Source organism: Bubalus kerabau, chromosome 14 (genome assembly GCF_029407905.1).
Source record: "Bubalus kerabau isolate K-KA32 ecotype Philippines breed swamp buffalo chromosome 14, PCC_UOA_SB_1v2, whole genome shotgun sequence".
In the NCBI taxonomy this organism is placed as follows: domain Eukaryota; kingdom Metazoa; phylum Chordata; class Mammalia; order Artiodactyla; family Bovidae; genus Bubalus; species Bubalus kerabau.
In genome coordinates, this window is record NC_073637.1 from 8,679,911 (window position 1) to 8,706,538 (window position 26,628).

The window sequence follows — 26,628 nt, forward strand, 5'->3', positions numbered from 1 at the left end:
TGTAAGTTAAATAAGCAGAGTGACAATATACAGCCTTGACATACTCCTTTTCCAATTTGGAACCAGTCCATTGTTCCATGTCTGGCTCTAACTGTTGCTTCTTGACCTGCATACAGATTACTCAGGAAGCAGGTAAGGTGGTCTGGTATTTCCATCTCTTGAAGAATTTTCCACAGTCTGTTGTGATCCACACAGTCAAAGGCTTTTGTGTAGTCAATAAAGCAGAAGTACATGTTTTTCTGAAATTCTCTTGCTTTTTCGATGACCCAATGGATGTTGGCAATTTGATCTCTGGTTTCTCTGCCTTTTCTAAATCCAACTTGAAATCTGAAAGTTCTAGGTTCATGTACCGTTGAAGCCTGGCTTGGAGAATTTTGAGCATTACTTTGCTAGCATGTGAGATGAGTGCAATTGTGCAGTAGTTTAAATATTCTTTGGCATTGCCTTTCTTTGAGATTGGAATGAAAACTGACCTTTTCCAGTCCTGTGGCCACTGCTGAGTTTTCCAAATTTGCTGGCATATTGAATGCTGAGTCCTCTACATGATTTACATTCTTTAAAATATGCTGAGGCTGGTTTTATGGACTAGCATATGGTCTGTCCTAGAGAATATTCCAGGTGCACTTGAGAAAAATCTGATAGTTCCTGCATGTTCTACAAATGTTTTCTAAGTCTAGTCAGCATACAGTGGTGGTGTTCACGTCTTCTATCTCCTTACCAATTTTCTGCCTAGTTTTGCATCCACTATTTAAAAAACGTATTGAAGTCCCCAACTGTTCTTTTGTTAAGCAGTTCATAATTATTTAAGGAAATTATATTAGTTTCGTATTGCCACTGTAACAAATTGTCACCAGCTTAGTGGCTTCTTGTTTATAATAATGGTAGTGAAAGTCAGAGTCTAAAATGGGCACATGCAGGCAGCATTTCCTCTGGAGACTCCAAGGGAGAACCCTTTTCCTTGTCCCTCCCATATTCTAGAGGCTGCCAGTACTCCAGGCTGCAGCCACACCACCCCAGTCTGTTTACACTGTCTTCTAACTCTGACTCCTCCTCCACACTCTTCTTGTAAGGACCAGCACTGATCATACTGGGCCCACCCAGATGACCAGGGATATCTCCTCCACCTCAAGGTCTTTAACTCAATCATATCTACAAAGTCCCTTTTGCCATTTAAGGCAGCATTCACAAGCTCTGAAAATTAGGATATGGCCATATTTGGGGGCCACTGCTCAGACTACCACAAACATTAGTTGAAACAAATTTCTGAATCAAGTCCTAGTTTATTTTTACTTCATGCCACTGAGCATCAGGGCCAGTATAAACCAAGCACTTTTCAGCCCTACTTTTGACATATAACCTTGTGCTCTTTGGGCATTCTTTATTTAATTACTATTGCATCAATTATTTTTAGTTATTTTCTCTCTATATTTTTCTCATATTTTATGAAATTATTTCAAGTGATCATGTTGAATATGTATGACTGAAACAAAAACCTGCAAACAAGATACACCTTTCATGGCATCAAAAAAGGGCACAGATTTTTAGTCAAAACAGAGCTTGGCTTTACTCTTTCTCAGGCTCAGTTTCATTATATATAAAATAGGGATATTAAGAGAAGGCCATCTTCCTGACCCAGGCACTGAACCCCAGTCTCCTGCATCACAGGCAGATTCTTTACTGTCTGAGCCACCAGGGAAGCCCATTTATCTGTAGAAGGCTGCTGCAAAGATTAAATTATATATATGAAACAATATGGAAAATAGATGGGAGGAATGGTAACTGAGGAGTAATTTAACAGAAAGAATATGAGCTTGGGAATCAGACTGACAAAGTCCACAGGCTTCAGTTCAAGCTTGCTATGTAATACTGAGCCAATCACAGTTCCATGGAAGCCTATTTTCTCATGTATAAAGTGAAATTTATTCCATTCATCTCCGATTCATCTCAGAGGGCTGTACTCAGAATTGAGAAAAATATGCTCTGTAAATCTCCTGACACAGTATATGACACTTAGCAAGAACTCAACAAAATACCTCATTATTATTAATAATTACATGACACAAATAAGTTATTTTAACATCTCTAAAACCCCTGATGTATAATTTGAGATAATGTCCTAATACATGAAAATCCCTAAAACCGTGTTGAAGCTATACTCACTCAGTACTTGATAAACATCAGTCTCTGCTGCCTCTCCAATCCCTCTAGTGGTTGACAAAATAGTGCCCCCTCCCTCAAAGATGCCCACATCCTGATTTCCAGAACCAGAGAATTTAAGTTGCAGGCAAAGGAGGATTAGTGGTTGCAGAGAAAACTAAGGTTCCTGATCAGCTGACCTTAAAATGGGGAGATTATCCTGCATTATCCAGGTGAGCCAAATATAATCAGGATCTTAAAGACAGATGAGGAAAGCAGGAGAGAGAGAGCTGCAGAAGAGGCAGTGCTGATACCCTGACTCCAGCCCAGAGACCCATTCCAAACATGTCACCTTCAGAACTATAAGATAACAAAGCAAACAAATGTGCAGCCATGTGTCCCAGCAGACACACAAAACTAACGCACTCTCTTGTCCAGTTTTTCAATTTTACTGTAAAGTGTCATCGCCCAGTCGTGTCCAACTCTTTGAGACCCCGTGGGCTGTAGCCTACCAGGCTCCTTGTCTGTGGGATTTTCCAGGCAAGAGTACTGGAGTGACATATGAATCAGAAAAGTGAAAAAGGAAAAAGCAGATTGTTTTTGTTTTCTCTCTACAGATAGATGCACCTCATGTTAAAACCATGACTTAAGAAAATCACTTCCAACTGATCTGTATTGAATGCGTGATCCTAACAGGGCTTGATTCCTGGCCCCTGCCATAAAAGAACTTAGAAGATACTGAAATATAAATGGACTTGTTAACATTCTGGCCCAACAATGTAAAATAATATAATTAAGATACAATGTACAGCAAAGAAGAACCTAAGGTTAAAAGAAAGAGTCAAAGTGAGTGGAGTCTTTATCAAACTAAGCAAAGAACTTCCCTGGTGTCCAGTGGTTAATACTCTGCACTCCCAATGCAGAGGACCCAGATTCAATCCCTGGTCAAGGAACTAGATCGCACACGCCCCAACTGAAAAAGCCCATGTGCCACAACTGAAGTCTGGTGCAGCCAAATAAATAAACTGAAAACCTAAGTAAGACAAGATCAAATCAGTCAATCCTAAAGGAAGTCAGTCCTGAAAACTCACTGGAAGGACTGATGTTGAAGCCAAAACTCCAATACTTTGGCCACCTGATGCGAGCTCTGACTCATTGGAAAAGACCCTGATGCTGGGAAAGATTGAGGGCAGGAGAAGGGGATGACAGAGGATGAGATGGTTGGATGGCATCACTGACTCAATGGACATGAGTCTGAGCAAACTCCAGGAGATGGTGAAGGAGAGGGAAGCCTGGCATGCTGCAGACCATGGGGTCGCAAAGAGTCAAACACAACTGAGCGACTGAACAAAACAAAAGCAAGACATAGTATGCATTTCCCTTGGGGATTGGGCTAGATTCAAGAGCACTACATGGTAAGTTTCAAGGGAAAATTTATGGTTTAAAACCTATACTAAATATTGTGATTTTGTTTAACCAGAAAAAATACTTTTTATGTATATGTGGTAACGGTAGAGACCAATATCTTCTCTTCAAATAAGAAAACCAATTGAAGGTACTTAGAAAAGTTTGCTACTGAAATTTTCAAAGAGAAGGCAAAATTATACTGGGGAAGGGTTTTTTTGTTGTTGTTGCTGTTGTTGTTTTAAGGTTAACCGAGTACTGACAGCTTTAAAATGAAATGAAATCTGAAACATGAACTGACACTTTACTAATTCTTACTATAGTCTGAAGGCAAAGGAACTGAAAAACAAAACGTCAGGTATGTCAGTGACATACCCAATGTCTTGGCGACACCAAGGATCCATGCTGTCCTCTCCAAAGCCTGTAACAGCATTACCAGTGGAAAGAACCGAGGCTCAAGTGAGGCTCTGGGACCCCTGTCACCCCACCTGGGACACAGCACAGGAAGACGGGGCCTCAGGGGGCTGGGAAATGAAGCTAAAAACCATCCTCTGAAAAGGGGGACTTCTCTGGGCTTTTCTCCTCCCACTCTCCTTTTGGGGCCCACTTTACCATGTAGCTGCGGCAGTAAGAAAGCCCCACAGAGCTACCCATCTTGGCCGAGGCTCTTGCCAACCATGCAGAAGCCCAGATAAGAACGACGTGAGCCAAAGAGAGCAGAAGCTCGTCTGCTCCTGCCTGAGTCCTAAGTGAAAGGTGCCGGGGCCAAAACAATTGCCTGCCAAAGGGTCACATGCCCAAGTTCTGTGGCCAGAGTTCTTTCACTATGATCAGAGCCTGGAAGGCTGCTTGGAAGGCTGTCTGCTACCCAGCCTAAGTCCCCAGGGAGCCCTGAGGCCTGGGGAACCTTGGTCAGCCAGCAGGACTCACACTCGGGGTGGAATCTGAGAGCCACCACCACCTGCGAATGTAGCAACGCAACAATCTCAGAGAGCAGTGATGTCTACCTGTATTTGCTGGTGAGAACCAGAAGCCGCAAAGCATAGCCTTTAAAGTCTCCTGGAAAGTGTAAACCAACCCCGAGTCAATCCAGAAGATGTGTGGTCAGGAGCCAGCGCGGCAGACAGACAAGCCTCTGACATACTGACCTCGCCCACGTTTCCTGAGGCTCCTCCACATTCTATCACTTAGGGTTCGCGAAGCCTACAGAGACCCTACTTGGCTTCAGAATCACCAGTAGCGACAAATTTTAAGATTTCTATTTGAAATACATCACACATAAAAAAGGCTTTTAAAATAAACATTTTAAAGTGTAATTTACACTGATGGAATCACGTGGCCTTTATGAAGCTACTCACCTTAAGAACAGGAAAGAATGGCAGGTTTCTTCTCCTTTGCCCAAGCCTCCTGTTGACATGGCTGCACTGATTCCGTCCTCTGCCCTTTCCTCCTTCGACCCTGCACAGGCACCCTCTCCCTGGGGGATATCATCTCCCAGAGGATCTCATCATCCTCTGTGGCTTCAAATGCAAGGCAACGCATTTTTATGAAAGCCAACATCTAGAAATACCACCTGTAGCTCTGAACTCACATAATTCAAAAGCTTTTCAACCTGCACTGCTCAGCAAATACTTTCTAAAATGCATAGCTGACCATGACATTGTCCCGCACTGATGCTTCAGCTGTGCTCCAGAACCTTAAAATGTATTCACACTCCTCAGCCATTCGGAGCCTTGCATGCTCTAGTGCCTGCCTACCCCTCTAGCCTCACTTCTTAACACACTGCTGCTTTTACCTTATATTTCAGACTGACTGATGAAAGAAACTGCTTTCCCCTGTCATTCACTCAACAGACACCGAGGGCCCGCTGGGTGGCAGGCACTGTTCTGGGCGCTTGCAATTCATCAGGGAATAAAGCCTCGGGGCTCAGAAGCCTTGGAGAAGGCAATGGCACCCCACTCCAGTACTCTTGCCTGGAAAATCCCATGGACGGAGAAGCCTGGTGGGCTGCAGTCCACGGGGTCACTGAGGGTCGGACATGACTGAGCGACTTCACTTTCACTTTTCACTTTCATGCTTTGGAGAAGGAAATGGCAACCCACTCCAGTGTTCTTGCCTGGAGAATCCCAGGGACGGGAGAGCCTGGTAGGCTGCAGTCCATGGGCTCGCTAAGAGTAGGACACGACTGAGCTACTTCGCTTTCACTTTTCACTTTCATGCATTGGGGAAGGAAATGGCAACCCACTCCAGGGTTCTTGCCTGGAGAATCCCAGGGATGGGAGAGCCTGGTAGGCTGCAGTCCATGGGCTCGCTAAGAGTAGGACACGACCGAGCTACTTCACTTTCACTTTTCACTTTCATGCATTGGGGAAGGAAATGGCAACCCACTCCAGGGTTCTTGCCTGGAGAATCCCAGGGACGGGAGAGCCTGGTAGGCTGCAGTCCATGGGCTCGCTAAGAGTAGGACACGACTGAGCTACTTCACTTTCACTTTTCACTTTCATGCATTGGAGAAGGAAATGGCAACCCACTCCAGTGTTCTTGCTTGGAGAATCCCAGGGACAGGGGAGCCTGGTGGGCTGCCGTCTATGGGGTCACACAGAGTTGGCCACGACTGAAGCAACTTAGCAGCAGCAGCTCAGAAGCCTGAGTCTCAGTGTCTTGTCACCGAAACCTCACAGGAAGTCTGGGACGTGGGTAGTGTCACGACTGTCTCAACAAACTAAAGCGCTGGTGTTTAGGGAGGTGAAGGGATGTGCCCAGATCCAGAAATCCCTAAACAGCCCAGGGAGGCGGCCCACAGGTCTGAGTCCCAGACTCAAGGCTCGAGTGCATGCTGCCAGTGCACATACGGTCCCAGCTGCCGGAGAGAGGGAGCTTCTCCCCTCAAAAGCAGCAGCCAGAAACTCAAGCCAAAGAACAGCCTTTCTCCATTTTCCTTTACCAAGGCATCCTGAAATCATGAATCCACGACCCTGAGCCCAGCTGACCAGTCATCGTACAGACACTTTATGGGCACCAACCGTCTCCTGGGCCCTGTGCTCAGCACTGGAGAAGGAAGCCAAGCCAAGAAGGCAGATTTTCTGTCTGTAGGAAGCTGGGATGCCCATGGGAGAAACAGCTCCCAACAAAGCATTCTAATCCAGAGTGTGACAAAGGCAGGCATGGCTGAGAAGAGGCGGGGCTGTACTGGGGCCTGGGGGGAACACCGAAGAGGAGAGGGTGGAGGAGGAGAGGGACCTCACAGGCAGCCAGGCCTTGCTGTACCAGCAGGAAGCGGCTGGAGCAGGAAAGGCTGCCGTGTCTCCCCAATAGCAGGCCTCACCCCAGGCCTTCCCGCTGCCCTGGTCCCTGGGAAGACCCCGTGCACGGTCTTTATTACAGCACTCACCACCCTGCAATATAAATGTCTTTTAATTTGGCTGCTTCCCCACTGGGCTGAGAACCCTTTAAGCAGGATGAAGGACTCCCAGCCCTGAGCCCAGCCTGAGCGTGCCACCCTTCCTGAGCAAGAAGTGGACACCCTCCAGCCCAGCGGAGACACCAGGGAGAAACTCACACCTCCCGGCCTCCTCCTGAGGGTGCTCCCCAGCAGCCGGCAGGGGTTTCCCAAGGCTCTGAAAGTCCTCAGCATGAGGAGCAGACAGCGCCCCACCTGGCAGATGCTGGCTCCCAACGCTCCCAACACTTCTGTTCCACATCCTTGGTTGCAGGTAACATGGGGCCCAGGACCACAAAGACCGGCAGGCAGGACCCCAGGCGGTTTCTAGACCAAAGCTCAGAGTGGGTAAGGGCAGGGACGGGGCTGGGCCGCGGCCTGTCTCCCCACTGGGCCCCACGAGACGGGAACAAGGACCATGCTCTGCGGCCAGCGGCCTCCGGGGCACAGGGCACTGACTGAGGGACACAGACCCCCTGATGCTCATTTCAGACATGAAGAGCCTTCAGCCCAGAGAGTTCACTATCAACGAGGGCACTGCTCCCATCTAGCATTTCAGGAGCAAAGCCCTGACAGAGGACAAGGAGATAGAGAGCACACGACCCATGCGCTGCACTGAGTGGCACGGCCTCCGTTGCTGCCCGCCCTCCAACCTCACTGCGGACCACACGAGTGGGCAGCAGCTCTGTCCCCCTGGGCTCTGACCGGCGGAACCAGCACACTCACTCAGTGAGGGGCCGGGAGAGCTGCCTCTGACTCAGAGTCACCACCAAGGCATAACTTCCTCAAGAGTACTTTTCACGCTCAAAACCACAACACAAAGTAAAATCCATTGAGCAAATCAAAGTCCTATGGAGCCACCTCAGGACCTGAGGACAGAAGCCCAGGGGGAAGGAGACAGCTGTCTCCCACTTTCTCACCAGACCAGGGCTCCCCACAGAACCATGAAGTGCTCTGAGACACAGAACTTTAAGACTACTTTTTTATGGATTTGAGAGAAACGGTTGTGCCTGCCAACGCAGAAGACGTGGGTTCCATCGCTGGGTCGGGAATATCCCCTGAAGAAAGAAAGAGCAACCCACTCCACTCTTCTTGTCTAGAAAATCCTACAGACAGAGGAGTCTAGCGGGCTACAGTCTGTGCGGTTGCAAAGAGTCAGACACGACTTAGCGATTAACATTCTCACTTTATACAGTAATGGTGAAGGACTACAACCAATTGAATGTGTACAGATAGCTGATGGAGGGCAGGCAAGAGGTAGGGAAGATGAAAGAAGGAAAGAAAAAAAGAAAAATGTTCCATTTCAGCAGAATGTCAACCAATACACATGCAGACAGAATGTCGGAGTGAAAAAATTACCATTTTACAACCATCACAGTGATAATTAATTCATGTAAGAAACATTAATGGGTACTAAAATTTGTGAGGGAGAGTTTAATAAGGAGTATTTACACAGTTTCAAAGCATCACCCTACAAAAGTGCTAACTAATTACAAAAGGAAAATGGAAACTTTACAGGGGACAAAACCAGCACCACCTACATCAAGTGAACAAAACTTAGCCTCATCAATAACAACAGGATAAAATGACAATGAAACTGTGTGCCTCCTGCTGTGATGTATTGAGGAGGACACACCATCACCTTGGTGGAACTCCTGCCAAGAGTGCACAGTTCAGTTGCTCAGTCATGTCTGACTCTTTGCGACCCCATGGACTGAAGCACGCCAGGTCTCCCTGTCCATCACCAACTCCCAGAACTTGCTCAAACTGATGTCCATCAAGTTGGTGATGCCATCCAACCATCTCATCTTCTGTTGTCCCCTTCTCCTCCTGCCTTCAATCTTTCCCAGCATCAGGGTCTTTTCTAAGGAGCCAGTTCTTCATATCAGGTGGCCAAAGTATTGACTGGAGTTTCAGCTTTAGCATTGTCCTTCCAATGAATATTCAGGACTGATTTCATTTAGAACTGACTGGTTTGATCTCCTTGCAGGGACTCTTGACTCCTTGCAGAGTCTCTAAGGGACTCTCAAGAGTCTTTTCCAATAACACAGTTCAAAAGCATCAATTCTTCATCCTCAGTCTTCTTTATGGTCCAAATTTCACATTCATACGTGACTACTGGAAAACCACAGCTTTGACTAAATGGACCTTTGTCAGCAAAGTAATGTCTCTATTTTTAATATGCTGTCTAGGTTGGTCATAGCTTTTCTTACAAAGAGCAAGCATCTTTTAATTTCATGGCTGCAGTCACTATCTGCAGTGATTTTGGAGCCCAAGAAAATAGTCTCTCACTGTTTCCACTGTTTTCCCATCTATTTGCCATGAAGTGATGGGACTGGATGCCATGATGATCTTAGTTTTTTGTTGAGTTTTAAGCCAACTTTTTCACTCTACTCTTTCACTTTCATCAAGAGACTCTTAAGTTCTTCACTTTCTGCCATAAGGATGGTGTCATCTGCATATGTGAGGTTTCTCTGGGCAATGTTGATTCCAGCTTGTGCTTCATCCAGCCTGCCATTTCCCATGATGTATTCTGCACACAAGTTAAATAAGCAGGGTGATGATATCAGCCTTGACATACTCCTTTCCCAATTTGGAACCAGTCTGTTGTTCCATATGGACCTGCATACAGATTTCTCAGAAGGCAGGTAAGGTGGTCTGGTATTCCCATCTCTTGAAGAATTTTACACAGTCTGTTGTGATCCACAGAGTCAAAGGCTTTTGTGTAGTCAATAAAGCAGAAGTACATGTTTTTCTGAAATTCTCTTGCTTTTTCAATGACCCAACGGATGTTGGCAATTTGATCTCTGGTTCCTCTGACTTTTCTAAATCCAACTTGAACATCTGAAAGCTCTCAGTTCATGCACTGTTGAAGCCTGGCCTGGAGAACTTTGAGCATTACTTTGCTAGTGTGTGAGATGAGTGCAATTATGCAGTAGTTTGAACATTCTTTGGCATTGCCTTTCTTTGGGATTGGAATGAAAACTTTTCCCGTCCTGTGGCCACTGCTGAGTTTTCCAAATTTGCTGGCATATTGAATGCAGCACTTTCACAGCATCATCTTTTAGGATTTGAAATAGCTCAGCTGGAATTCCATCACCCCCACTGGCTTTAACAGTGTGAACAGAGTGCACAACATGAATCTAAATGTAGAGAAGCAGATACGCCACACTGAGAGGTCTCTACGAAACCCAGCCTGCGCAGTATTCAAATATGCATGCCATGAAAGGCAAAGACAGAGGAGCTGTTCCAAATTAAGAGACTAAAATGCTTGACAGCTAAATGCAATGTATGGTCTTGCTCCTGATCCTATAAAAGACAAAACTGGAACAACTGGCGAGAGTAGCACATGGACTATAAGTTATATAATAAAAATACCAAAACTATGACTAACTTCTATCATCACTGTTAACTGGTAAGTACAGTTATGTCAGAGACAGCCCTTAATCTCAAAAAATACAAAGGTACTTAGATATTAGGAGTAAAGATAGATAACACACACACACCCCTTACTCTCAAATGAGTTATGAAAATGGACAGAATGGCAAAGCCAAATATGGGAAAATGTAAACAACTGGTGAATCCAGACGAACAGGTATACAGGGGGTTTTAGCACTATTCTTTTAATTCTCTGTAAGTTTAAAGTTGTTTTCAAATAAAAATTGTAATGCCAGGAAGGAAAATGGGAGGGGGAGACGAAAGAAGACAGATAACCACAACACACAATGACAAGCAGGAATGTGAAGATGTTATGGAAACATAGAAACAGGAATTAATAACCTGGAGGAGTCAGAAAATTTACCTATCCCTGACAAGTCCTTTCCTCCAATTTCTGCATCCAGCTAATCCTCTCTGAGAAAGCCTCTGCCAGGAAGCCTAGCTTGGTCCTGAGATGAGAGAGGTCATTCTGATCCCCTAAAGCCCCTATGTCGTCTTCTTCTACAGCACTTAACACATTCTTAAAATTGTTCCCCCTACATGTTTATCTCCCCCATTGGATTACTGATTCTTTGATTAAAATATGATAGTGGTGGTGATGAAGAGGAGGATGCTGAGGAGGAGGGTGGTGAGGAGGAGGAGGGTGGTGAGGAGGAGGAGGGTGGTGAGGAGGAGGAGGGTGGAGAGGAGGAGTAGGGTGGTGAGGAGGAGGAGGGTGGTGATGAGGGTGGTGAGGAGGAGGAGGGTGGTGAGGAGGATGGTGAGGAGGAGAGTGGTGAGGAAAAGGATGGCGAGGAGGAGGACGGTGGAGAGGAGGAGGGTGGTGAGGAGGAGGTGGTTGGTGAGGAAGAAGAGGGTGGTGAGGAGGAGGGTGAGGAGGAGAAGAGTGGTGAGGAGGAGTAGGGGGGTGAGGAGGAGGGTGATGAGGAGGAAGAGGGTGGTAAGGAGGAGGGGGTGAGGAGGAGGAGGGGGGTGAGGGGTGAGGAGGAGGGTGGTGAGGAGGAGGAGGGTGAGGAGGAGGGTGGTGAGGAGGAGGGTAAGGAGGAGGAGGGTGAGGAGGAGGAGGGTGGTGAGGAGGAGGGTGGTGAGGAGGAGGGTGGTGAGGAGGAGGAGGGCAGTGAGGAGGAGGAGGGCGGTGAGGAGGAGGAGGAGGAGGGCGGTGAGGAGGAGGAGGGTGGTGAGGAGGAGGTTGGTGAGGAGGAGGAGGGGGGTGAGGAGGAGGTTGGTGAGGAGGAGGGTGGTGAGGAGGAGGAAGAGGGGGTGAGGAGGAGGAGGGGGGTGAGGAGGAGGAGGGTGAGGAGGAGGAGGGTGGTGAGGAGGTGAGGGTGAGGAGGAGGAGGGTGAGGAGGAGGGTGAGGAGGAGGAGGGTGAGGAGGAGGAGGGTGGTGAAGAGGAGGAGGACTGCAACAGCAACCATTTATTCTGCACTTATTAGATGCCAGACATGACAGAGCTCTTCACACACCTCACTGAAATCCCACAAAAACTTCAGAGGCTTTATTAACTGTTCATGCCCATTTCTTCATCATGGAAACTGAGGCTGAGAGAGGTTCACACATCTACAGTCACAACGCAGAGAAGTGGCAGAGCTAAGATGTGAACTCAGGTCTGTCTGAATTAAAATTGTGTCCTTAACCATGTGTGCTTCTCCACTCATATGAATCTTACTTCAGTATCATCTTTAGTTAGCTGCGGTTTGCATAATGAAGCAAACAAAAAGTGAGAGAGATTTTTCTAAGCTTCTGTTTGTGTTTGCTGGGCCCATGCAACCAGAAGAAAGGGACGGGGTGGCACAAGGTGCCAGCAGCCAGCCAGCCCTAAAAGATGACTGGCAGACAACCCACTACACCAGTTGGTGACCATGACCTGATGCATGAAATTCAGATAGAAAAATAATGTAAAATGAAGATAAACATAAATGCATAATTATCTCATATTGGGTATAAAAATATACCTATATCCTATATATTAAAAAAAATTTTAACAAAATTTTAAAAATACAAAATCATTGTCATTTCGCCCCAATGACCTACAAGGCAGGCATTACTGCCAATGTGCAGACAAGGGAACAGAGACTCAGAGAAGTAACTGGCCCAGAACAAACAGTTCAGTTCAGAAGGGCAGATACTCAACAAATATTAAATAAATGAATGGAGTTAAAGAAACTTCAGTACAAATTTTTCAATTCCTATGGACTCGATCTAATATTTCAGCTAAAATTACTGAAAGCAGAATCAGAGCTTTGTTCAAAGTTCCCCATGGCTTTGTACCTGGTACTGATCTAGCCCTTGGGCCCGCATGAGTTAGGAGACAAAAGAAGCAAAAGGAAGCAGCAGTTTCCACACCAGCTGACAAAGCTTCGGCTACCACTGTTTGCTTCCTCACACAACGGATTTGACTTCTACATGCCAGTGCAGATCACCGTCAGCACTACAGTTCTCCCCAACAAAATCAACAGAGCGCATGTCCAACAGCCGTAAGCCAGACTACCCCAAAACTCTCCTCCAAAAACTGTTTTTGTAAGTTAGCTGCATGACCCTGAACAAGTTATATGGCTCCCTAGCCTCCATTTCTTTACCTGTAGAATGACAACAACAAAACTACTTCCCGAGGCGGCCACCAGGACCAAAGGGGGTAATGATGACAAAGAACCGTGCAGCAATGCCAGGCACACCGCAGGCACAAAACAAAGCTCATCTTGATTTTCTGAAAATGCTGGCTAGAGAGTATGCCTCTCAAAACATCAGCAATGTGGAAGATTAATATCAGTACATGAATATCAAAGCAACGCAAGCTTGATGATGGATCAAGACTAACACTGGCTCAGATGAAGCCCCCTGTGCGGATGCAGAGGGTGACTGGGCTATACGGAGCGCCATCTAGTGGAAGAAGAGCAGGGCACAGGTCGCCAAGTAACTGAAGCAGCCGGAGAACAAGGGAAAATGACGGGAAGGAAACCATCCCCTCTCCCCTACATTACAATTTCTCCATGGGCGCGTGAACCAACAGTGACCCCAAGTGTAAGATTCACATCAAAAAGGGTGCTCTCACACACGCACAACTGTTTATCACACCAAGGAAGAACATCAATAATATGCCAAGAACACCTTTTAAAGTTCTTAAAATAGCAGCAGGGGCTGATTGGTGAAAAATTATGGAAATGCAAAAAATTATGGAAATTTACAGCTTACCAATTCAGAGCAAGGTACCCTGTGCCTGTGGAGAGTGGCTGCTGAGTGTCCAGACATGTTTTAAGATGTGCAGTCATAAATCTGTTTATGGAAGCCTCATTTGTTAATGGAAGCTTCAGGTGCTGCATCTTGACTAGCATAATAAAAACCAGTCAGAGCTGCTGCTAATTTTGTACATGATATTAATGAAAGAGGCTTCCCAAAGAATGAGTTTCCCCTTCAGTATCTCCAGGATTGGAAAACTAAAATCATTTTAATAACATAAAATTACCCTGAGGAAGGAGACTGGATGATTTATGCATTGAGTTATTACTATATACTTTATGTCTGGAAAGTGATGCCTGTACGCACACACCTGTCTCGGGCAATTCTGTGAAATGAGCAGGTAATGCTTGTTCAGGACACGGTACTTAGACCCCATCTAAAATGGCCACCCCACACAGGAGGTAAAGGCCTCCAATGTTACAGATGAAAACTGCAGCTCCGGGAAGCTAAGGAACTGGTACAGGGTCAGACTAGAAAGTCGTCACCTGCCAGAATCACGTGACTCCTTTGGCAGCTCTTCCCTGTGAAGCAGCACCGTTTCCCATGTAAAGGCATCCGCCAGACCTTCCACGCCTCTTGTGGTCACACAGCTACTACCCCGCATGGTCGCTGCGCTACCTGCCGGCTGTACAGTCAGCCTGCTCACAGAGCACCAGGCCAGTGCCAGGCAGCTCCCTTTAAGAGCTGCATGGCCGAGGTTCTCCCAGGAAAGTCAACAGGAAAGCCCAGCCACAAGGAAAGCCCCCACCTCTGCTGGAGTGCACAGCACTCTGCAGGGGGCAGATAAAGATCTGAATCCTGGCTTACCACTTATTAGCTGTCTGACATTATGCAAATTATTTAACCTCCCTGCCCTCAGCTTCCTCATCTATAGTATAAGGTAAAATGATTTACTCTTTCAAGACTGTTTAAAAAATTAAATGAAATCATGTACATAAAGAATCTAACCCAAAAATGGTTCTTGATAAACAGTAACTAGTATTATTAACAATTGCAATCAAGTATATTCAAACATACCCCACTTCCTTCACAGAGCCAAAACCATTATCTGTGAGACTATGTTCTTGTATATTCTTGATTTTTTTTTTTCTTTTATGAGCCTATTTTTAAAAGATGGGGAATTTTTAAAACATACCATAAACTGCCTCTAAATCCCTGATATCACACCAACTGTCTCTGCGATAGTATTTAAACACGAAGAGCTCTGTCTCTAAGAGAGACAGCTTCATCAAGAATTGACTTATTTCAGTACAGAAAGGTTTCCTACTTTATCCGTGATTACTGGAATATACATAAGTAAAACTCCTTACCTTGCATGCTTACTAAAGACTAAAAAGTACTGCTGGAGAACATAGGAAAAAGGGGAGCTTGCCTTTTTGGTAAAATACATTCTGGGAAACCTCTTTTAAAAATTCATCATCACAAAGCGAACTTCCTAACTGGCTTTCACTGTAATCAAACAACAATGTTGGGTTCTGTCTTTGAGTCTCTTCTTAAAGTATCTTATCAAAACACAAGATGGCTTGATTTAGAAGTTCAGCCTGAGGACTGTGCACCCTTTAGAGCCTCAGATGCCTCATCTGAAAAAACAAACGACACAGGCAGGGGATAAAATCAGCTACCTTCCAAGATCTTGTGGGGACTGGAGATAATGCACAGGAAGCACCAGGCACAGAGGCCCTCCATTTGGCAGCTTTTATTGTGATCACTATCCCAAAGCTACCAACACTCTACTTCTGTTTCTTGGTAAAACACATAAGCCATTCTATCTCCACTCAGGGGGAATGATGACAAGCAAAGGGTCTGGTGACATCCAAACTGCTGCTGGCGTTCCATCCGCAACCACCACTACTCCTGGGCTTTGAGGGTCTGTGTGGCATCTGAGAGTGAAGATTAACTCCTTCAGGTAAGGCTTATTCAGCAAGCGACGAGGGTCACCCAACTTCTGGTTTAAATCTGTTATGAGAAATCTCATTAGTTTAGGCAAGGAGAGCTAACAATGTTAGAGTGCACTGCCTAATAAGTTCCTCAAGAAAGAATAAAAGTAAATAATCATCAGATTCCAAGCAGATCTGATAAGATCTCCTCACCTCCTGAGAAGGACCCCTACAGCCCACCCCATGGAGTGAGCCCTGGGATGCTCTCCTGCTTGTTCAACACTGCGATTCACTTAGAACCCCCTCCCGTGTCTGCCTGCACACCTGTTGGGGACTTCCTCCTACCCCTAACTCAGTCAGGTCTCTAAAGTGGTAAAAAGCAAAGGCATTAAGGACTGCCAAACTCCAAATACTTTGATTCTTCTACCTTTATGAGAATTAAAACAACACTGAAATGAAGACTGGAGTTTACAAGGGCTACAGACCAAGAACTATATGAGATTCTGAAGACACAAAGATAGGTAAGACCAAGCCTTACCTCCCGAACAGCTTACACTCTCCAGGGAAGACAGAGATCCAAATACTACACTGTGATGACTATCACCCCATCAGAGAGTTAGGCACCACCTGCTTCAGGACCAGAAACAGGCACTCTAGCCCATGGAGGGAGGGAAGTGGTCAGACAAGATATCTACAGCAGAAACTTGGAGGATAAAGTATCAATGTAACAATGGATGCTACATAACTCATCTTTCAATTCCAGCACAAGCTAGAGAGAAAAGAACAAACTGCACATAAAAGGTCAGAGTTTTAATCCCCCTTCTGTCATTAACTACCTGTATCATCACAGTTTGACCCTTCATACGTCCAAAGGTCCGTGTGATGTGGAAAACAACAAAGCTTGAACATCCCCTCGGACATTCTGTCAGTATGTCGCTCTGGGTAAGTCACTGTTGGAATCTCCGTTTCTACAAGTGATATACTGGGCTAGAAGTCTCTACATTTCGGGCTGTTCCCAGTATTAAGTTTATAGACATGGCTGAGTGTGGAGAAGTACCTGGTAAATGTTTCTAGAACGAGAATTAAATCTAAACCACCTTGTTACAAAATAGTTCAAAAGGATAGTTGACGGCCAATAAGACATTCCTCTGGAAAGGAGAGGGCATCTAAACACTTAAAGCCCACTCTCAATCTGATGCAGAAGAGAGCAGATATTCCTCAGGAGTAGAGGCTGAAATTTTTCCCTCTCTCGGTCCAGGACCAGCAAAAACACCCTGCGAGGTAGGTTCTCAATAAACCTGCTACTAATGTCTGGATACCAAAGCACCATAACTGACAATCACTGGATCCTTCTGAGTCATAACACTACAGAAAATGATTTATCTAAATATGTGAGTCAAAGAATAAATATGTGAGTCATTGCATCCATTTTCTTACAAAAAGCAAAACCTGATAAGCCTAAGAAAAACTATTAGAAACTAAATAACCACACTCTTCCCTGGATGAAGCAGAGAAGTGCATGCTATGGCGTGAAGGCACCACAGCTAAATGGAATTCTGCAACCTTCACTCTCATTCTTCTCCTACTTTACACGCTTGACAACACACAAGCAACCAAAACAATTTCCAGAAAGGGTCCCCCAAAGTGAAACTCTTAAGCCATCGAGCTTTGTTGTACAAAGAGAAGCACATAAGGCAAAATAATGATCCTTCCTTCATATATGTTTATCCTACATACTAAGTAATGCTAAGAATCTCATTATTAAGAGAAACTGATGTAATACGAAAAACACTTACTTTGAAACACCAACAAAGAAATTGATCTGGATATTAACGCATGCGTGCATGCTAAGTCGCTTCAGTTGTGTCCAACTCTGTGCGACCCTATGGATGGTAGCCCACCAGGCTTTTCTGCCCGTCGGATTCTCTAGGCAAGAATACTGGAGTGGGTTGCCATTTCCTTCTCCACTGGACACTAACAGACCACCATAACCTGGAATCCTCTGCTCCACTTCCTCTTGTAACCAACCACTAAATATAACTTGGCAGTGAACCAGCCACCAATCCATATATTATATCAGGTAATTAAAAATACAGGGTTATGTAATCTTATTTAATGGTTACTTGGCTTGGACTGAAAACCATCCAATGCAAGACCAGAGAACTGGATTAAATTATAATGTGTAAGACATTTCTGAAGATGTTTTTAGTAAGAGTCAGCACATCCCCTAGTAGCAAATATAATATAAAACACAGAATGCAACTTTCATCTCCAATTAACCTCCTTGGCAAGAAACTGCAATGTCAACTCACTCTACAGGCAATGGAGGTGGGGATTTAAAAAAAGTTTATCTTATTTGATTCAGTTTTAACATCAAGTAAACATCACACGTTATTTCTGGCAGAGAAACAAGAGCATTCAATATTTGAGGGGGTGAGAGGAAGGAAAATTTATCCTGAGAAATTGCAATAAAAGCCAATAACTAATGCCCACTAGGAAGAATAAGCCTGGAAAAAGTGTAAAAGCCAACCTACGTTAGCATAGAAGCATATATCTTGTGATTCCAGCTCAAGTTCTTACTTGAATATAATTAGGAAAAAAAGGTAATTCAGCTATCAGTGTCTACAAATGCCAAATTTTTAAAAAATGAACACACCCCATTTATCAACACTATCACAGTGTGTTGATTACTAAAATCATATATTGGTCCCCAAAGGGCTTTAATTCAAAAATGCCTCTTGACCTGAGCACTAGAATCCTGTAGGAAATATCTACCATGAAAGCTTGTTTCTTCAAAGAAGACCACTAGACAAGCACAGAAACAAACGTTTTTAGAAAATCAACAGGAAGTCAACAGGAAACAAGCATATTAGTTCTATTGACTTTGGCAGGGTTTTAAATTCCCATCTGTGAAGTGTTTCAGTGCCATCTTTTGGAGAAAGTCTGAGTATGGAGAACAATGGCCTTATGAGACCAAAGATCTGAGTTCAGATTCACCTATCTCAGTCACCTACCAGCTGCCTCCCCTGAAAAACAGAGACATCAACGTCTGCCTCACTGGGGCTTGAGAGTGAGAACACAAGTAGACAGCCGTGCCTCAAAGAACCGGGGAAACTTCAGAACACTATGCAGAGGCACTGACAGCATTTGCTGATGTTAACCGTCAAGTCTACTTATCACAGGCCACTCCGTAATAAAATAAAGGTGTGACCCATTACCATGTACAAGGTAGTGCCTGAATACCCATCCTAGTATCAAGATTCATCTGAAAAACAGATGTCTCCCTTTAGAGGGAAATAGTCAAAAATACAGATTAAAAAAAGAATAAAAATGCTCTTGGTAGTCAATCACAAGATGATTATCAGATTTAAAATCAAAGCTTCATAATAATCGATTCAGATTTAAGACACCGTGTTTCAGAAATGCCACTTGTAATTCTGGAGTTACGTAACAGCATAATTAATATTTTAAATGATAGAGCTTTGCATTCCAGATATCAGCCTGTGATTTAAGGGGAAAACATTTCAGTCTGAAGAAATCAAAATGAACAGTAATAAGAACATCTGAATAAGTTACTTGCCTAACTGTTCAATGTGAGAAATGTACCTCTTGCAAGAATTACATTCTTAATGAAAAAGCAAGGTAATCAGGTTTAACACCGTAAAAAAAAACAAAACAAAAAAACAAAAAACACTAAATGGCAACATTGCCCAAGATCTGTTTCAAATAACTAAAAGCTATTACCACAGGTAAAAACAAAGAAACCAAAAGAATTCCAAAATGTATTAGCAGAATGAATGCCACAGCAATCTGGCACAGAAAATTAGTTCTGACTTTCAAAATAAGATAACTTACTACACTTTTGTTAAACTGCTTCTTTAATTGAATACAACCTAACTTTGACTCAGCTTCTTTATTCAGAAAAATACCCTTCATTCCACAATCCAGAATATTTCTAATGCCAATGATCTCACACAACGTACAAAGAAATTTCTTTCATAGAGATGACAGCCCAGCAGGCAACAAAAGATATATGTAAATCACAAAGAGAGAAGAGTACAAACCCAACTGTAGAACTGTTCACAAGAGCATGGCAATAAAACTTAAAATTCGCTTTCTGTAACGCATAGCCATTACTTTTTCACAAGCCCGTTTTATTAAATAAAAATAAGCCTACAATTAAAATGGGAAAGCTCAGTGAACCCATCTCTGTTCAACAAATTAAATATCAAGCTTAAATTCTTGCAGACAGTCAGTCCCTCCACCAAGACCCTCACTCGACCACACACACACCCTACTAGGAAGAACGGGTTGCAATAGGCAAATACCGGAGGTCGCTGTTGTAAAATATAGACACCTGTATACAAATAGAATATGTCTGCCTCATCTTTCACTTTCAACAATTAAAAAGCCAGGGCCAGCATGAAGATCAGCAGACCCGGCTGAGTCGGGAACCACAGACCCTCAAGGCACAGTGATTCGTGCAAAAGGTAACAGATCTGATACCAGCGGCTCCCAAACCCATCTTTATCTTAAACACGCATCCCAGATCCAGGGGGGATGAAGGACACCGCTCTGGGGAAGGCGGGCTTCATTTACCGTCCATCCCGGCAGATTACTCGGGAAGCTGGAGAAGGAACAAGCCAGGGAACGCCGTCCTGGGCGGGCACGCCTCCGTACGCCCCTGCAACCTGCGTCCGGTACTTCCCGGGGCGGCTCACGCCCTGAGCTGGCCGGAGGCGTGCTGAAATGGAATAAGCAGCGAAGGCTCCTTGGCCAGTGTTCTCAACCCCGAGCCGGCCCCCAATGAGGGTGACCCACACAGAGCCTCCCACAGAGGACAGGCAAGTCAAGAAGCGGACTCTCCTGCGTGGGTCTCTTCCCGCCCCCCGATGACTCTCCAAGGGCCGGCCTGCAAGGCTAGGTGTGAGCTGCCCACCCCCGGGGAGGGCGGCGAGAGCCCGGACCCGCGAGAGAAAGAGAGAGAGAGGGATGAAGAGGGAACCGGGACGGCGGGCCCTGCTCCTCCAAAGTGCCAGGGGTTCTGACCCCAAACCTCCTCCGAGGTCCTCAAACTTCACCAACAATCCAAGCACCTGTTCCCTTCACCTCTTCTGCTTCCGATCCCCTCGAATCCTTCCATTTTCCTCGAGTTCTTTCTCCAGCTCCCTAGACTAACCAAACGCAACTAGTCCCCTAGAGCCCCCCACCGCCCCATTCTCCTCTCCAATGAGCTCATTCAACCCCCGCCCCAACGAAGCCCCCAGATGTTCGCGGTCCCCCACCCGCAAGTTTCCCTGGGGTACCCTCGAGTCCCCCACAGATTCCCTTCAAGTCTCATCCAAACGCCCAGCCTGCCTTCCTTCCCGCGTCTCCCCACAACGCGCACACAACACTCCGGCTTCCCCTAGGTGTCCCACATCCCCACCCGAATCAGCTCCCCCAGATCGCGACCTGGGTCCCCTCCGGTCGCCCCGAGGTCGACGGCCAGCCCGCCCCCACGGCTCCGCAACTCCCAACACCTGCGCCTCGCCCCCGGGCCCGACGCCCCCCAGTCTCCAGCCCCCCGCCCCTCCCCCCAGCCCGCCGCCGCTCCCGGGTCCCCAACGGCAGTGGGCGACCGTTAACGGTCGGTCGGTCGGTCGGCCGGCCAGCCGGCCGGCGCGCGCCCTCACCTTGGTTCACCAGCCGCAGGGCGTGCGTGAAGGAGGGGTCCAGGGAGTCCTTCTCCGCCATCAGCTCCGGCAGGTACTTCTCCTCCATGCTCGCCGGCCGCCCGGGCCCGGGACGCGGACTCCAGGCGGGCGGGCGGCGGCGGCGGCCCCGCAACCCCCGACCCCGCCCGCGCCCCAGCGGCGCGGAACCCGGGCCGGACGCCGCGGCGGGGCTGCGCGGGGCGCGGCGGAGCCAAGCCGATCGGTCGGCCCTGGGGCGGCGGCGGCGACGGAGGCGGTGGCGGCGGCGGCGGCGCGGGGCGGGAACCGGCCGCGCAGCCCCGGTCCCCGGGGGTTGGCCGCCGACGGCCCCGCGCTGGCGGCCGCCGCCTCCCAGACGCGGGCCCCGCGCTCCCGCCACGGGCCGGAGCGATCAGGCGGCCCTCCGGCCGAGCCGGCGGCGCGCTCCGCGAACTGGACACAGTCCCCGGCGAGCCCCGCCAGCCGGCACCGGAGCGGAGCTCAGCAGCCACCCGCACGCCGCGCGCCGCCCCGCGCTCTCTGAGCCGCGGAGCCGAGGGCCTGGCCCCGCCCGCCGCGCCCGGCCCCGCCCCGCCCGCCGCGCCTGCGCGCTGAGCCCCGCGCCCTGCCGCCCGCCGCCAGCTGCGGCGCGCCGCCTGGTGGGGCTGCTCCCGGCTGCGCGGCCGGGCCCGGGAGGGGCGTCCCGGGGGCCTCCCGCCGGCGCCGCGCCCGTCCGCAGCTCCCGGGGAGGCGTGCGCGGAGCGCCGCGCGGCTCGGTCACGGCGGGCCGAGACGCAGAGCCCGAGCAACTGCGCCCAGAGAGGTCAAGCGGCTCGCCCAAGGTCACCCAGCCAGCGATCCCCGGAGGAGGGCTGCGCGCTCGGCTCAGGGGCCGGGCGGAGAAGGACGCGGAGGAGCGCCCGGGCTCGCCGCCGCGGGCTCTGGGAAAGGGCGGCGGGGCGGGCTGCCCTGCTCTCAAGCTCCCTGGACTTCCATAACTTAGCTCGCTTTGCCTCCCCCGCTCCTGTTTGCTAGGAAATAACGTGGGTGCCCAGCCGTCCTGTCTCGGTGGGTGCCTCTTGCGCTCAGCTCCAACCCGCGAGACCCTCGGAACCGAGGTCGATTACATAAAAGCGCGTGCCCTTCAGGTCGGCTTTGTCATCCCGGCTTGCTGCCGGGTTGTCATTCTCTTCACGCAGAAATCCGCCGAGTCCGGAGGCGGGGCAGGGAGCTGCGCCCCAGCCCGTCCCCTCTGGGGCGCAGTCCCCTGGACGCACGTGGGTGCTGCCGTCCTCCTTTCATTTACGCCCCGCCACCCCCCTCGACAAATCCTCCATCGGACCGTTTTCAGATATCCCAGGTAGAGTCAGTGGCGGGGCCCGAAAGTCTGTCCTGCCTTTGCCCCACCATATCCCACCTCAAGTCCGGGCCTCTACGTCCCTGTTCTTGGACAGCCTTCTAGGACTTCCCCAGCAAAGTGGTACCTGTTCTGTGCCCCATCAGAACTGGTCAGGCCTCGCTCACGGAGAACTCTGATTCTGTTTTCCCCAGACCATGAGCACCTCACGGACAGGGCTAGAGCTTTCTTTTATGAGGAAGGGTCCCCAGCACCTAGTGGCCTAGGACGGGTGTAGGGGCACCAGAAATGTGCGATGAAGGAATAAGCCATAGACATACCATTCCTCTGGGAGCGGGTCTTCCCTCCAGGCTCCCAGGCAACTGCCTGTACTCTTGACGCAAATAGAGGTGACTCGACACCCAAGGGGGGCCTCCCTGATGGCATGGGAGGAAGAATCCACCTGCCAAGGCAGGAGATTCAGGGTTCGATTCCTGGGTTGGGACGATGCCTTGGAGAAAGAAATGACAACCCACTCCAGTATTCTTGCCTGGGAAATCCCATGGACAGAGGAGCCTTGCGGGCTTCAGTCCGTGGGATCGCAAAGCATCAGGTGGGACACGATTTAGTGACTGAGCACTGCACTATACCCAGAGATGCTTGGAGTGGGAATCAGGGAGCTCCAAGCTGCCCAAAGTCCCAGCCCGAAGTTTGAACTTCCTTCATTCTCAAGCTCCACCCCTAGATGAAACTGACTGCTGGCGAGGTGCCATTCCAGAGTCCCAGTAAGAATCTTCTTCATGTCTCTCTTTGGTCTAAACTTGCAAGAGGTTGTCAGATGAGACAGTTCAGTAATGTAGCCTCTGGGACCAGAGAGCCTGCATTTAGAATCATGGCCCAGTTGCTCACTAGCTGTGCTATCTTGGGCTAGATACGTCACCTCTCTGTGCCTCAGCTTCCTCATCTGTAAAGTGGGAATGATAATAGAGCCTATTTCCTAAGAGTCATGAAGATAAAATGTATCACCTCTTAAGGAAATCCACATAAAGTGTCCAGCACATGTAGCCAGTGCTTAGCAGTTCTTTGTTGGGTTTTCACCCCTGGATTGCTGTTTCCTGAGTCTTCTGAGCCTCTCCTTCCCTTCAACTGTAGCTCCTGGGGGCACTTGCATCGCCCCAGCATACCAAGTGAAAGGCCTGGAACCACTGTTTCTGACCGGGGGTCCAGAGTGTGGCCGGTCAGACACTCTGCAGTCCCAGCTCCTCTCTGACCGCTGTGCATCCTCAGCTAAATAACCTTTCTGAGTTTCAGAGTTCACCTCTTCAAAACTGGGCTTATGCCAGCAGTCCTTGAGGGCAAGTTGGAAGGATTTAAGGGGAAATGTTTTCTCCTTTAAAATTAGAGTGGAATGCACAGACCTCTGACTTCCATGCCTTTATCACAGACTTTGCTTTCTAGGGTGTGAGCCCGGCAGCCACTTTTCAAGGGAGGAAGGGAGAAGGAGAGAGTCTGGAATTCACCTGCCAATGGAGGAGATGCAGGGTTGATCCCTGGGTCAGGGAGATCCCCAGGGTAGGAAATAGCAGCCCACTCCAGTATTCTTGCCTGGAGAATCCCATGGACAGAGGAGCCTGGCGGGCTACAGTCCATAGGGTCACAAAGTCAGGAATGACTTAGCATGTGCACACACACACACACACAGACACACACACACACACAATCCCAGGGGAGGAGTAGGGGCCAGTGTTCAGCTGCTCCCCTCACTACTTGGTCTAAGACCCTCCTTTCCATTCAGACCTTCTGCCCCCGTGACACTCCAGCCATGGAGTAACTGCTCTTTTTATTGAGTGTTTGCTTTGTGCCAGGTGGGATGCCAGGGTCTTTGTACCCACTATTTTCCGTTCCCTCAACACCCTGTAGGGAAGATACTATTCATTAGCACTTACAGTTGAGGACACTGAGGCCCAGAGCAGTTTAATACCTGCTTAAGTGCCACTGATGTCAGAGAGCGGTCCCAGGCCCATGGGACCTCTAAGCCTCCTCTCCTTCCTTCCCTGTCCTGCCCTCGCAGGCAGTAGCCTGGGACACTGGAGACCAGCTCCTCCTCTCCTGCATCCAAACAGTTGGCAGACAAGTCTCACCAGCAGCTGGGGAGGAGGGCTGTATGCCGGGAAGCCGAGAGCAAAGGCATTGAATCTTCTGCTCCAGACCCTCCTTCTCTCAGAGCCGTCCAAGAGGGCAGGTGCCCGGCACGCAGAGTATCCCTGTGGGGTCCTCCAGGGAGGAAGGAGACGAATGTCTCTGTGAGATGCTCAGGAAATTATCCCCACCCACCAGCCTGGCCAGGCCATTGACCGTGGGGCACCTCCACACCTCCTGCAGACTCTGCTGGTCTTCCTGAGATGGCCACCCTGCGGGTACCAACTCTCCCGATCCCTTTGAAGGTGAGAAAATCAGGCCTTGGGAAAGGTCATGGTTTTCCCTCAAGCAGCTGTGGGTAGTGCTAGTGCTCACAAGGTCTAACAACTCCAGGGCAGACAGAGATCTCTTCAGGCACACACCAGGACTTGCCGAGCACAGGCTTGGTGCATGCACAGTTCTGGGAACAAAGGACAGGCTGTGCACAATAGACTTCTCCGGAGCCACGTCGGCCGGAGGCTCGGGGCCACTTACTCCATCCACAAGGCGTGTGTCTGCCCTGTACCGGAGACCCTAAGATGTGTTAAGAAACGCACAGTCACACGTCTGGAAACAATGTCTCAGTATCAGAGACAGAAGGGCACTTTCCCGATCAGCCTCAGGTGAGGCTGATCAGGTGTCACTAGGCCATTTCAGGAACTGCACTGCCCCAGAGCAAGTCCCCCCTGGCACAGCCGACCACAAGGCCGACGCCCCACCCAATCACTCCCACCACCGCCACGCCCACATCTGGAGAAAGATACCAACTGCAGTGGGTTAGACACGGCTATATCAACACCCCATGTCATCAGGGGCTAATGAGTGTGAAGAGTGTCTCTGAGGTCATTGTCATGTTCCTGCTGAGTTACTGCTCACACTACAAGCTTCCTGTTCCTTTTGTTTTAAAAAGGTGCATCCTATCCCGGTTTCCCTGAGACCCGGCAGTACCCTGGGCGTGGTGTCCAAATCTGACTGGCCTGAGGGCCAGAGAGACCTTGATTTGGCCCCCAGCTCTCCTACTTACTAGCTGTGTGATCCTCAGTCAATGACTTGATGTTTCTGAGCACAGGGAGAGGAAATACCAACCTTCCAGGTTTCTGCAGGGTTTAAACTGAAGCATAAAGCCTGTCCTTGGCACGGATGGTGTTTGGACTCTCCCTGATCTCCACTCCACCAGTGCTGTCTGTGTTCATGGTTGGGCCCCAGTCACTGATGGACCCCCTTGGCCACACACTGTCCTCGGAGCCTGCTCAGCTTCACAGCCCGAGTGCCCAGCCAGGTGGTCAGTTCACAGCAAGCACTCAACGCTCGTTCAAGTCCATTTCTCCTGAAATGCAGTCCCCCAAGAGCATTGCTTCCCAGCTACTAGAGATAAATGAGTTTGTCATGTAGGACAAGCACCAAAAGATGGCACAGCCTTACCTAGAAATCAGTCATTTATGTGTCAAGGAGACAGACACCACACATGTTCACCGTGATCCCCAACCCCAGTGAGTTACAGAGGGAAATGCATTTTCAAACCTTGAGAATGACTGTAAAGGCTCAGCACACGTGGAGCAGGACACAGAGACACTCTTCAAAGTTGGGAGGCTTCGCAGAGTTCACAGCCCATCCATAAATCAGGCATGCCTCCACCGAGGACTGGCTAGTCTGTGAGTGCCTCTCTCCTATTTTATTCCACTCACCTTCCAAACAGCCTGCATTCAAGACCCAGAAATACAACTGGAAGGAACCACAGAGATCAGCAGGCTCACAAGTCACTAGTTTGTAGAGATCAGGAAACAGTTGCTCCAAGCACTGAAGTGATCCCAAGGTATGAAGTGAGAGTTGAACACACACACACACACACCCCACCCACCCTCCAGCCATGTCTAAGGATGAATGGAATCAAACATTTCAGCCCAGTCAC

At 48.4% G+C, this 26,628-nt stretch overlaps 1 protein-coding gene across 1 annotated transcript in view; it reads right to left on the minus strand.

Moving 5' to 3' along the window:
- The window catches only part of KHDRBS3 (KH RNA binding domain containing, signal transduction associated 3), a 145,940-nt gene extending 124,562 nt beyond the window's left edge, over positions 1 to 21,378 (minus strand). Inside the window, exon 1 of the mRNA XM_055545716.1 lies at positions 21,206 to 21,378. Coding sequence (XP_055401691.1) covers positions 21,206 to 21,293 — 88 coding nt within the window. The 5' untranslated portion in view covers positions 21,294 to 21,378. The remainder of the gene's footprint in view (positions 1 to 21,205) is intronic.
- Positions 21,379 to 26,628: the final 5,250 nt, after the last annotated feature.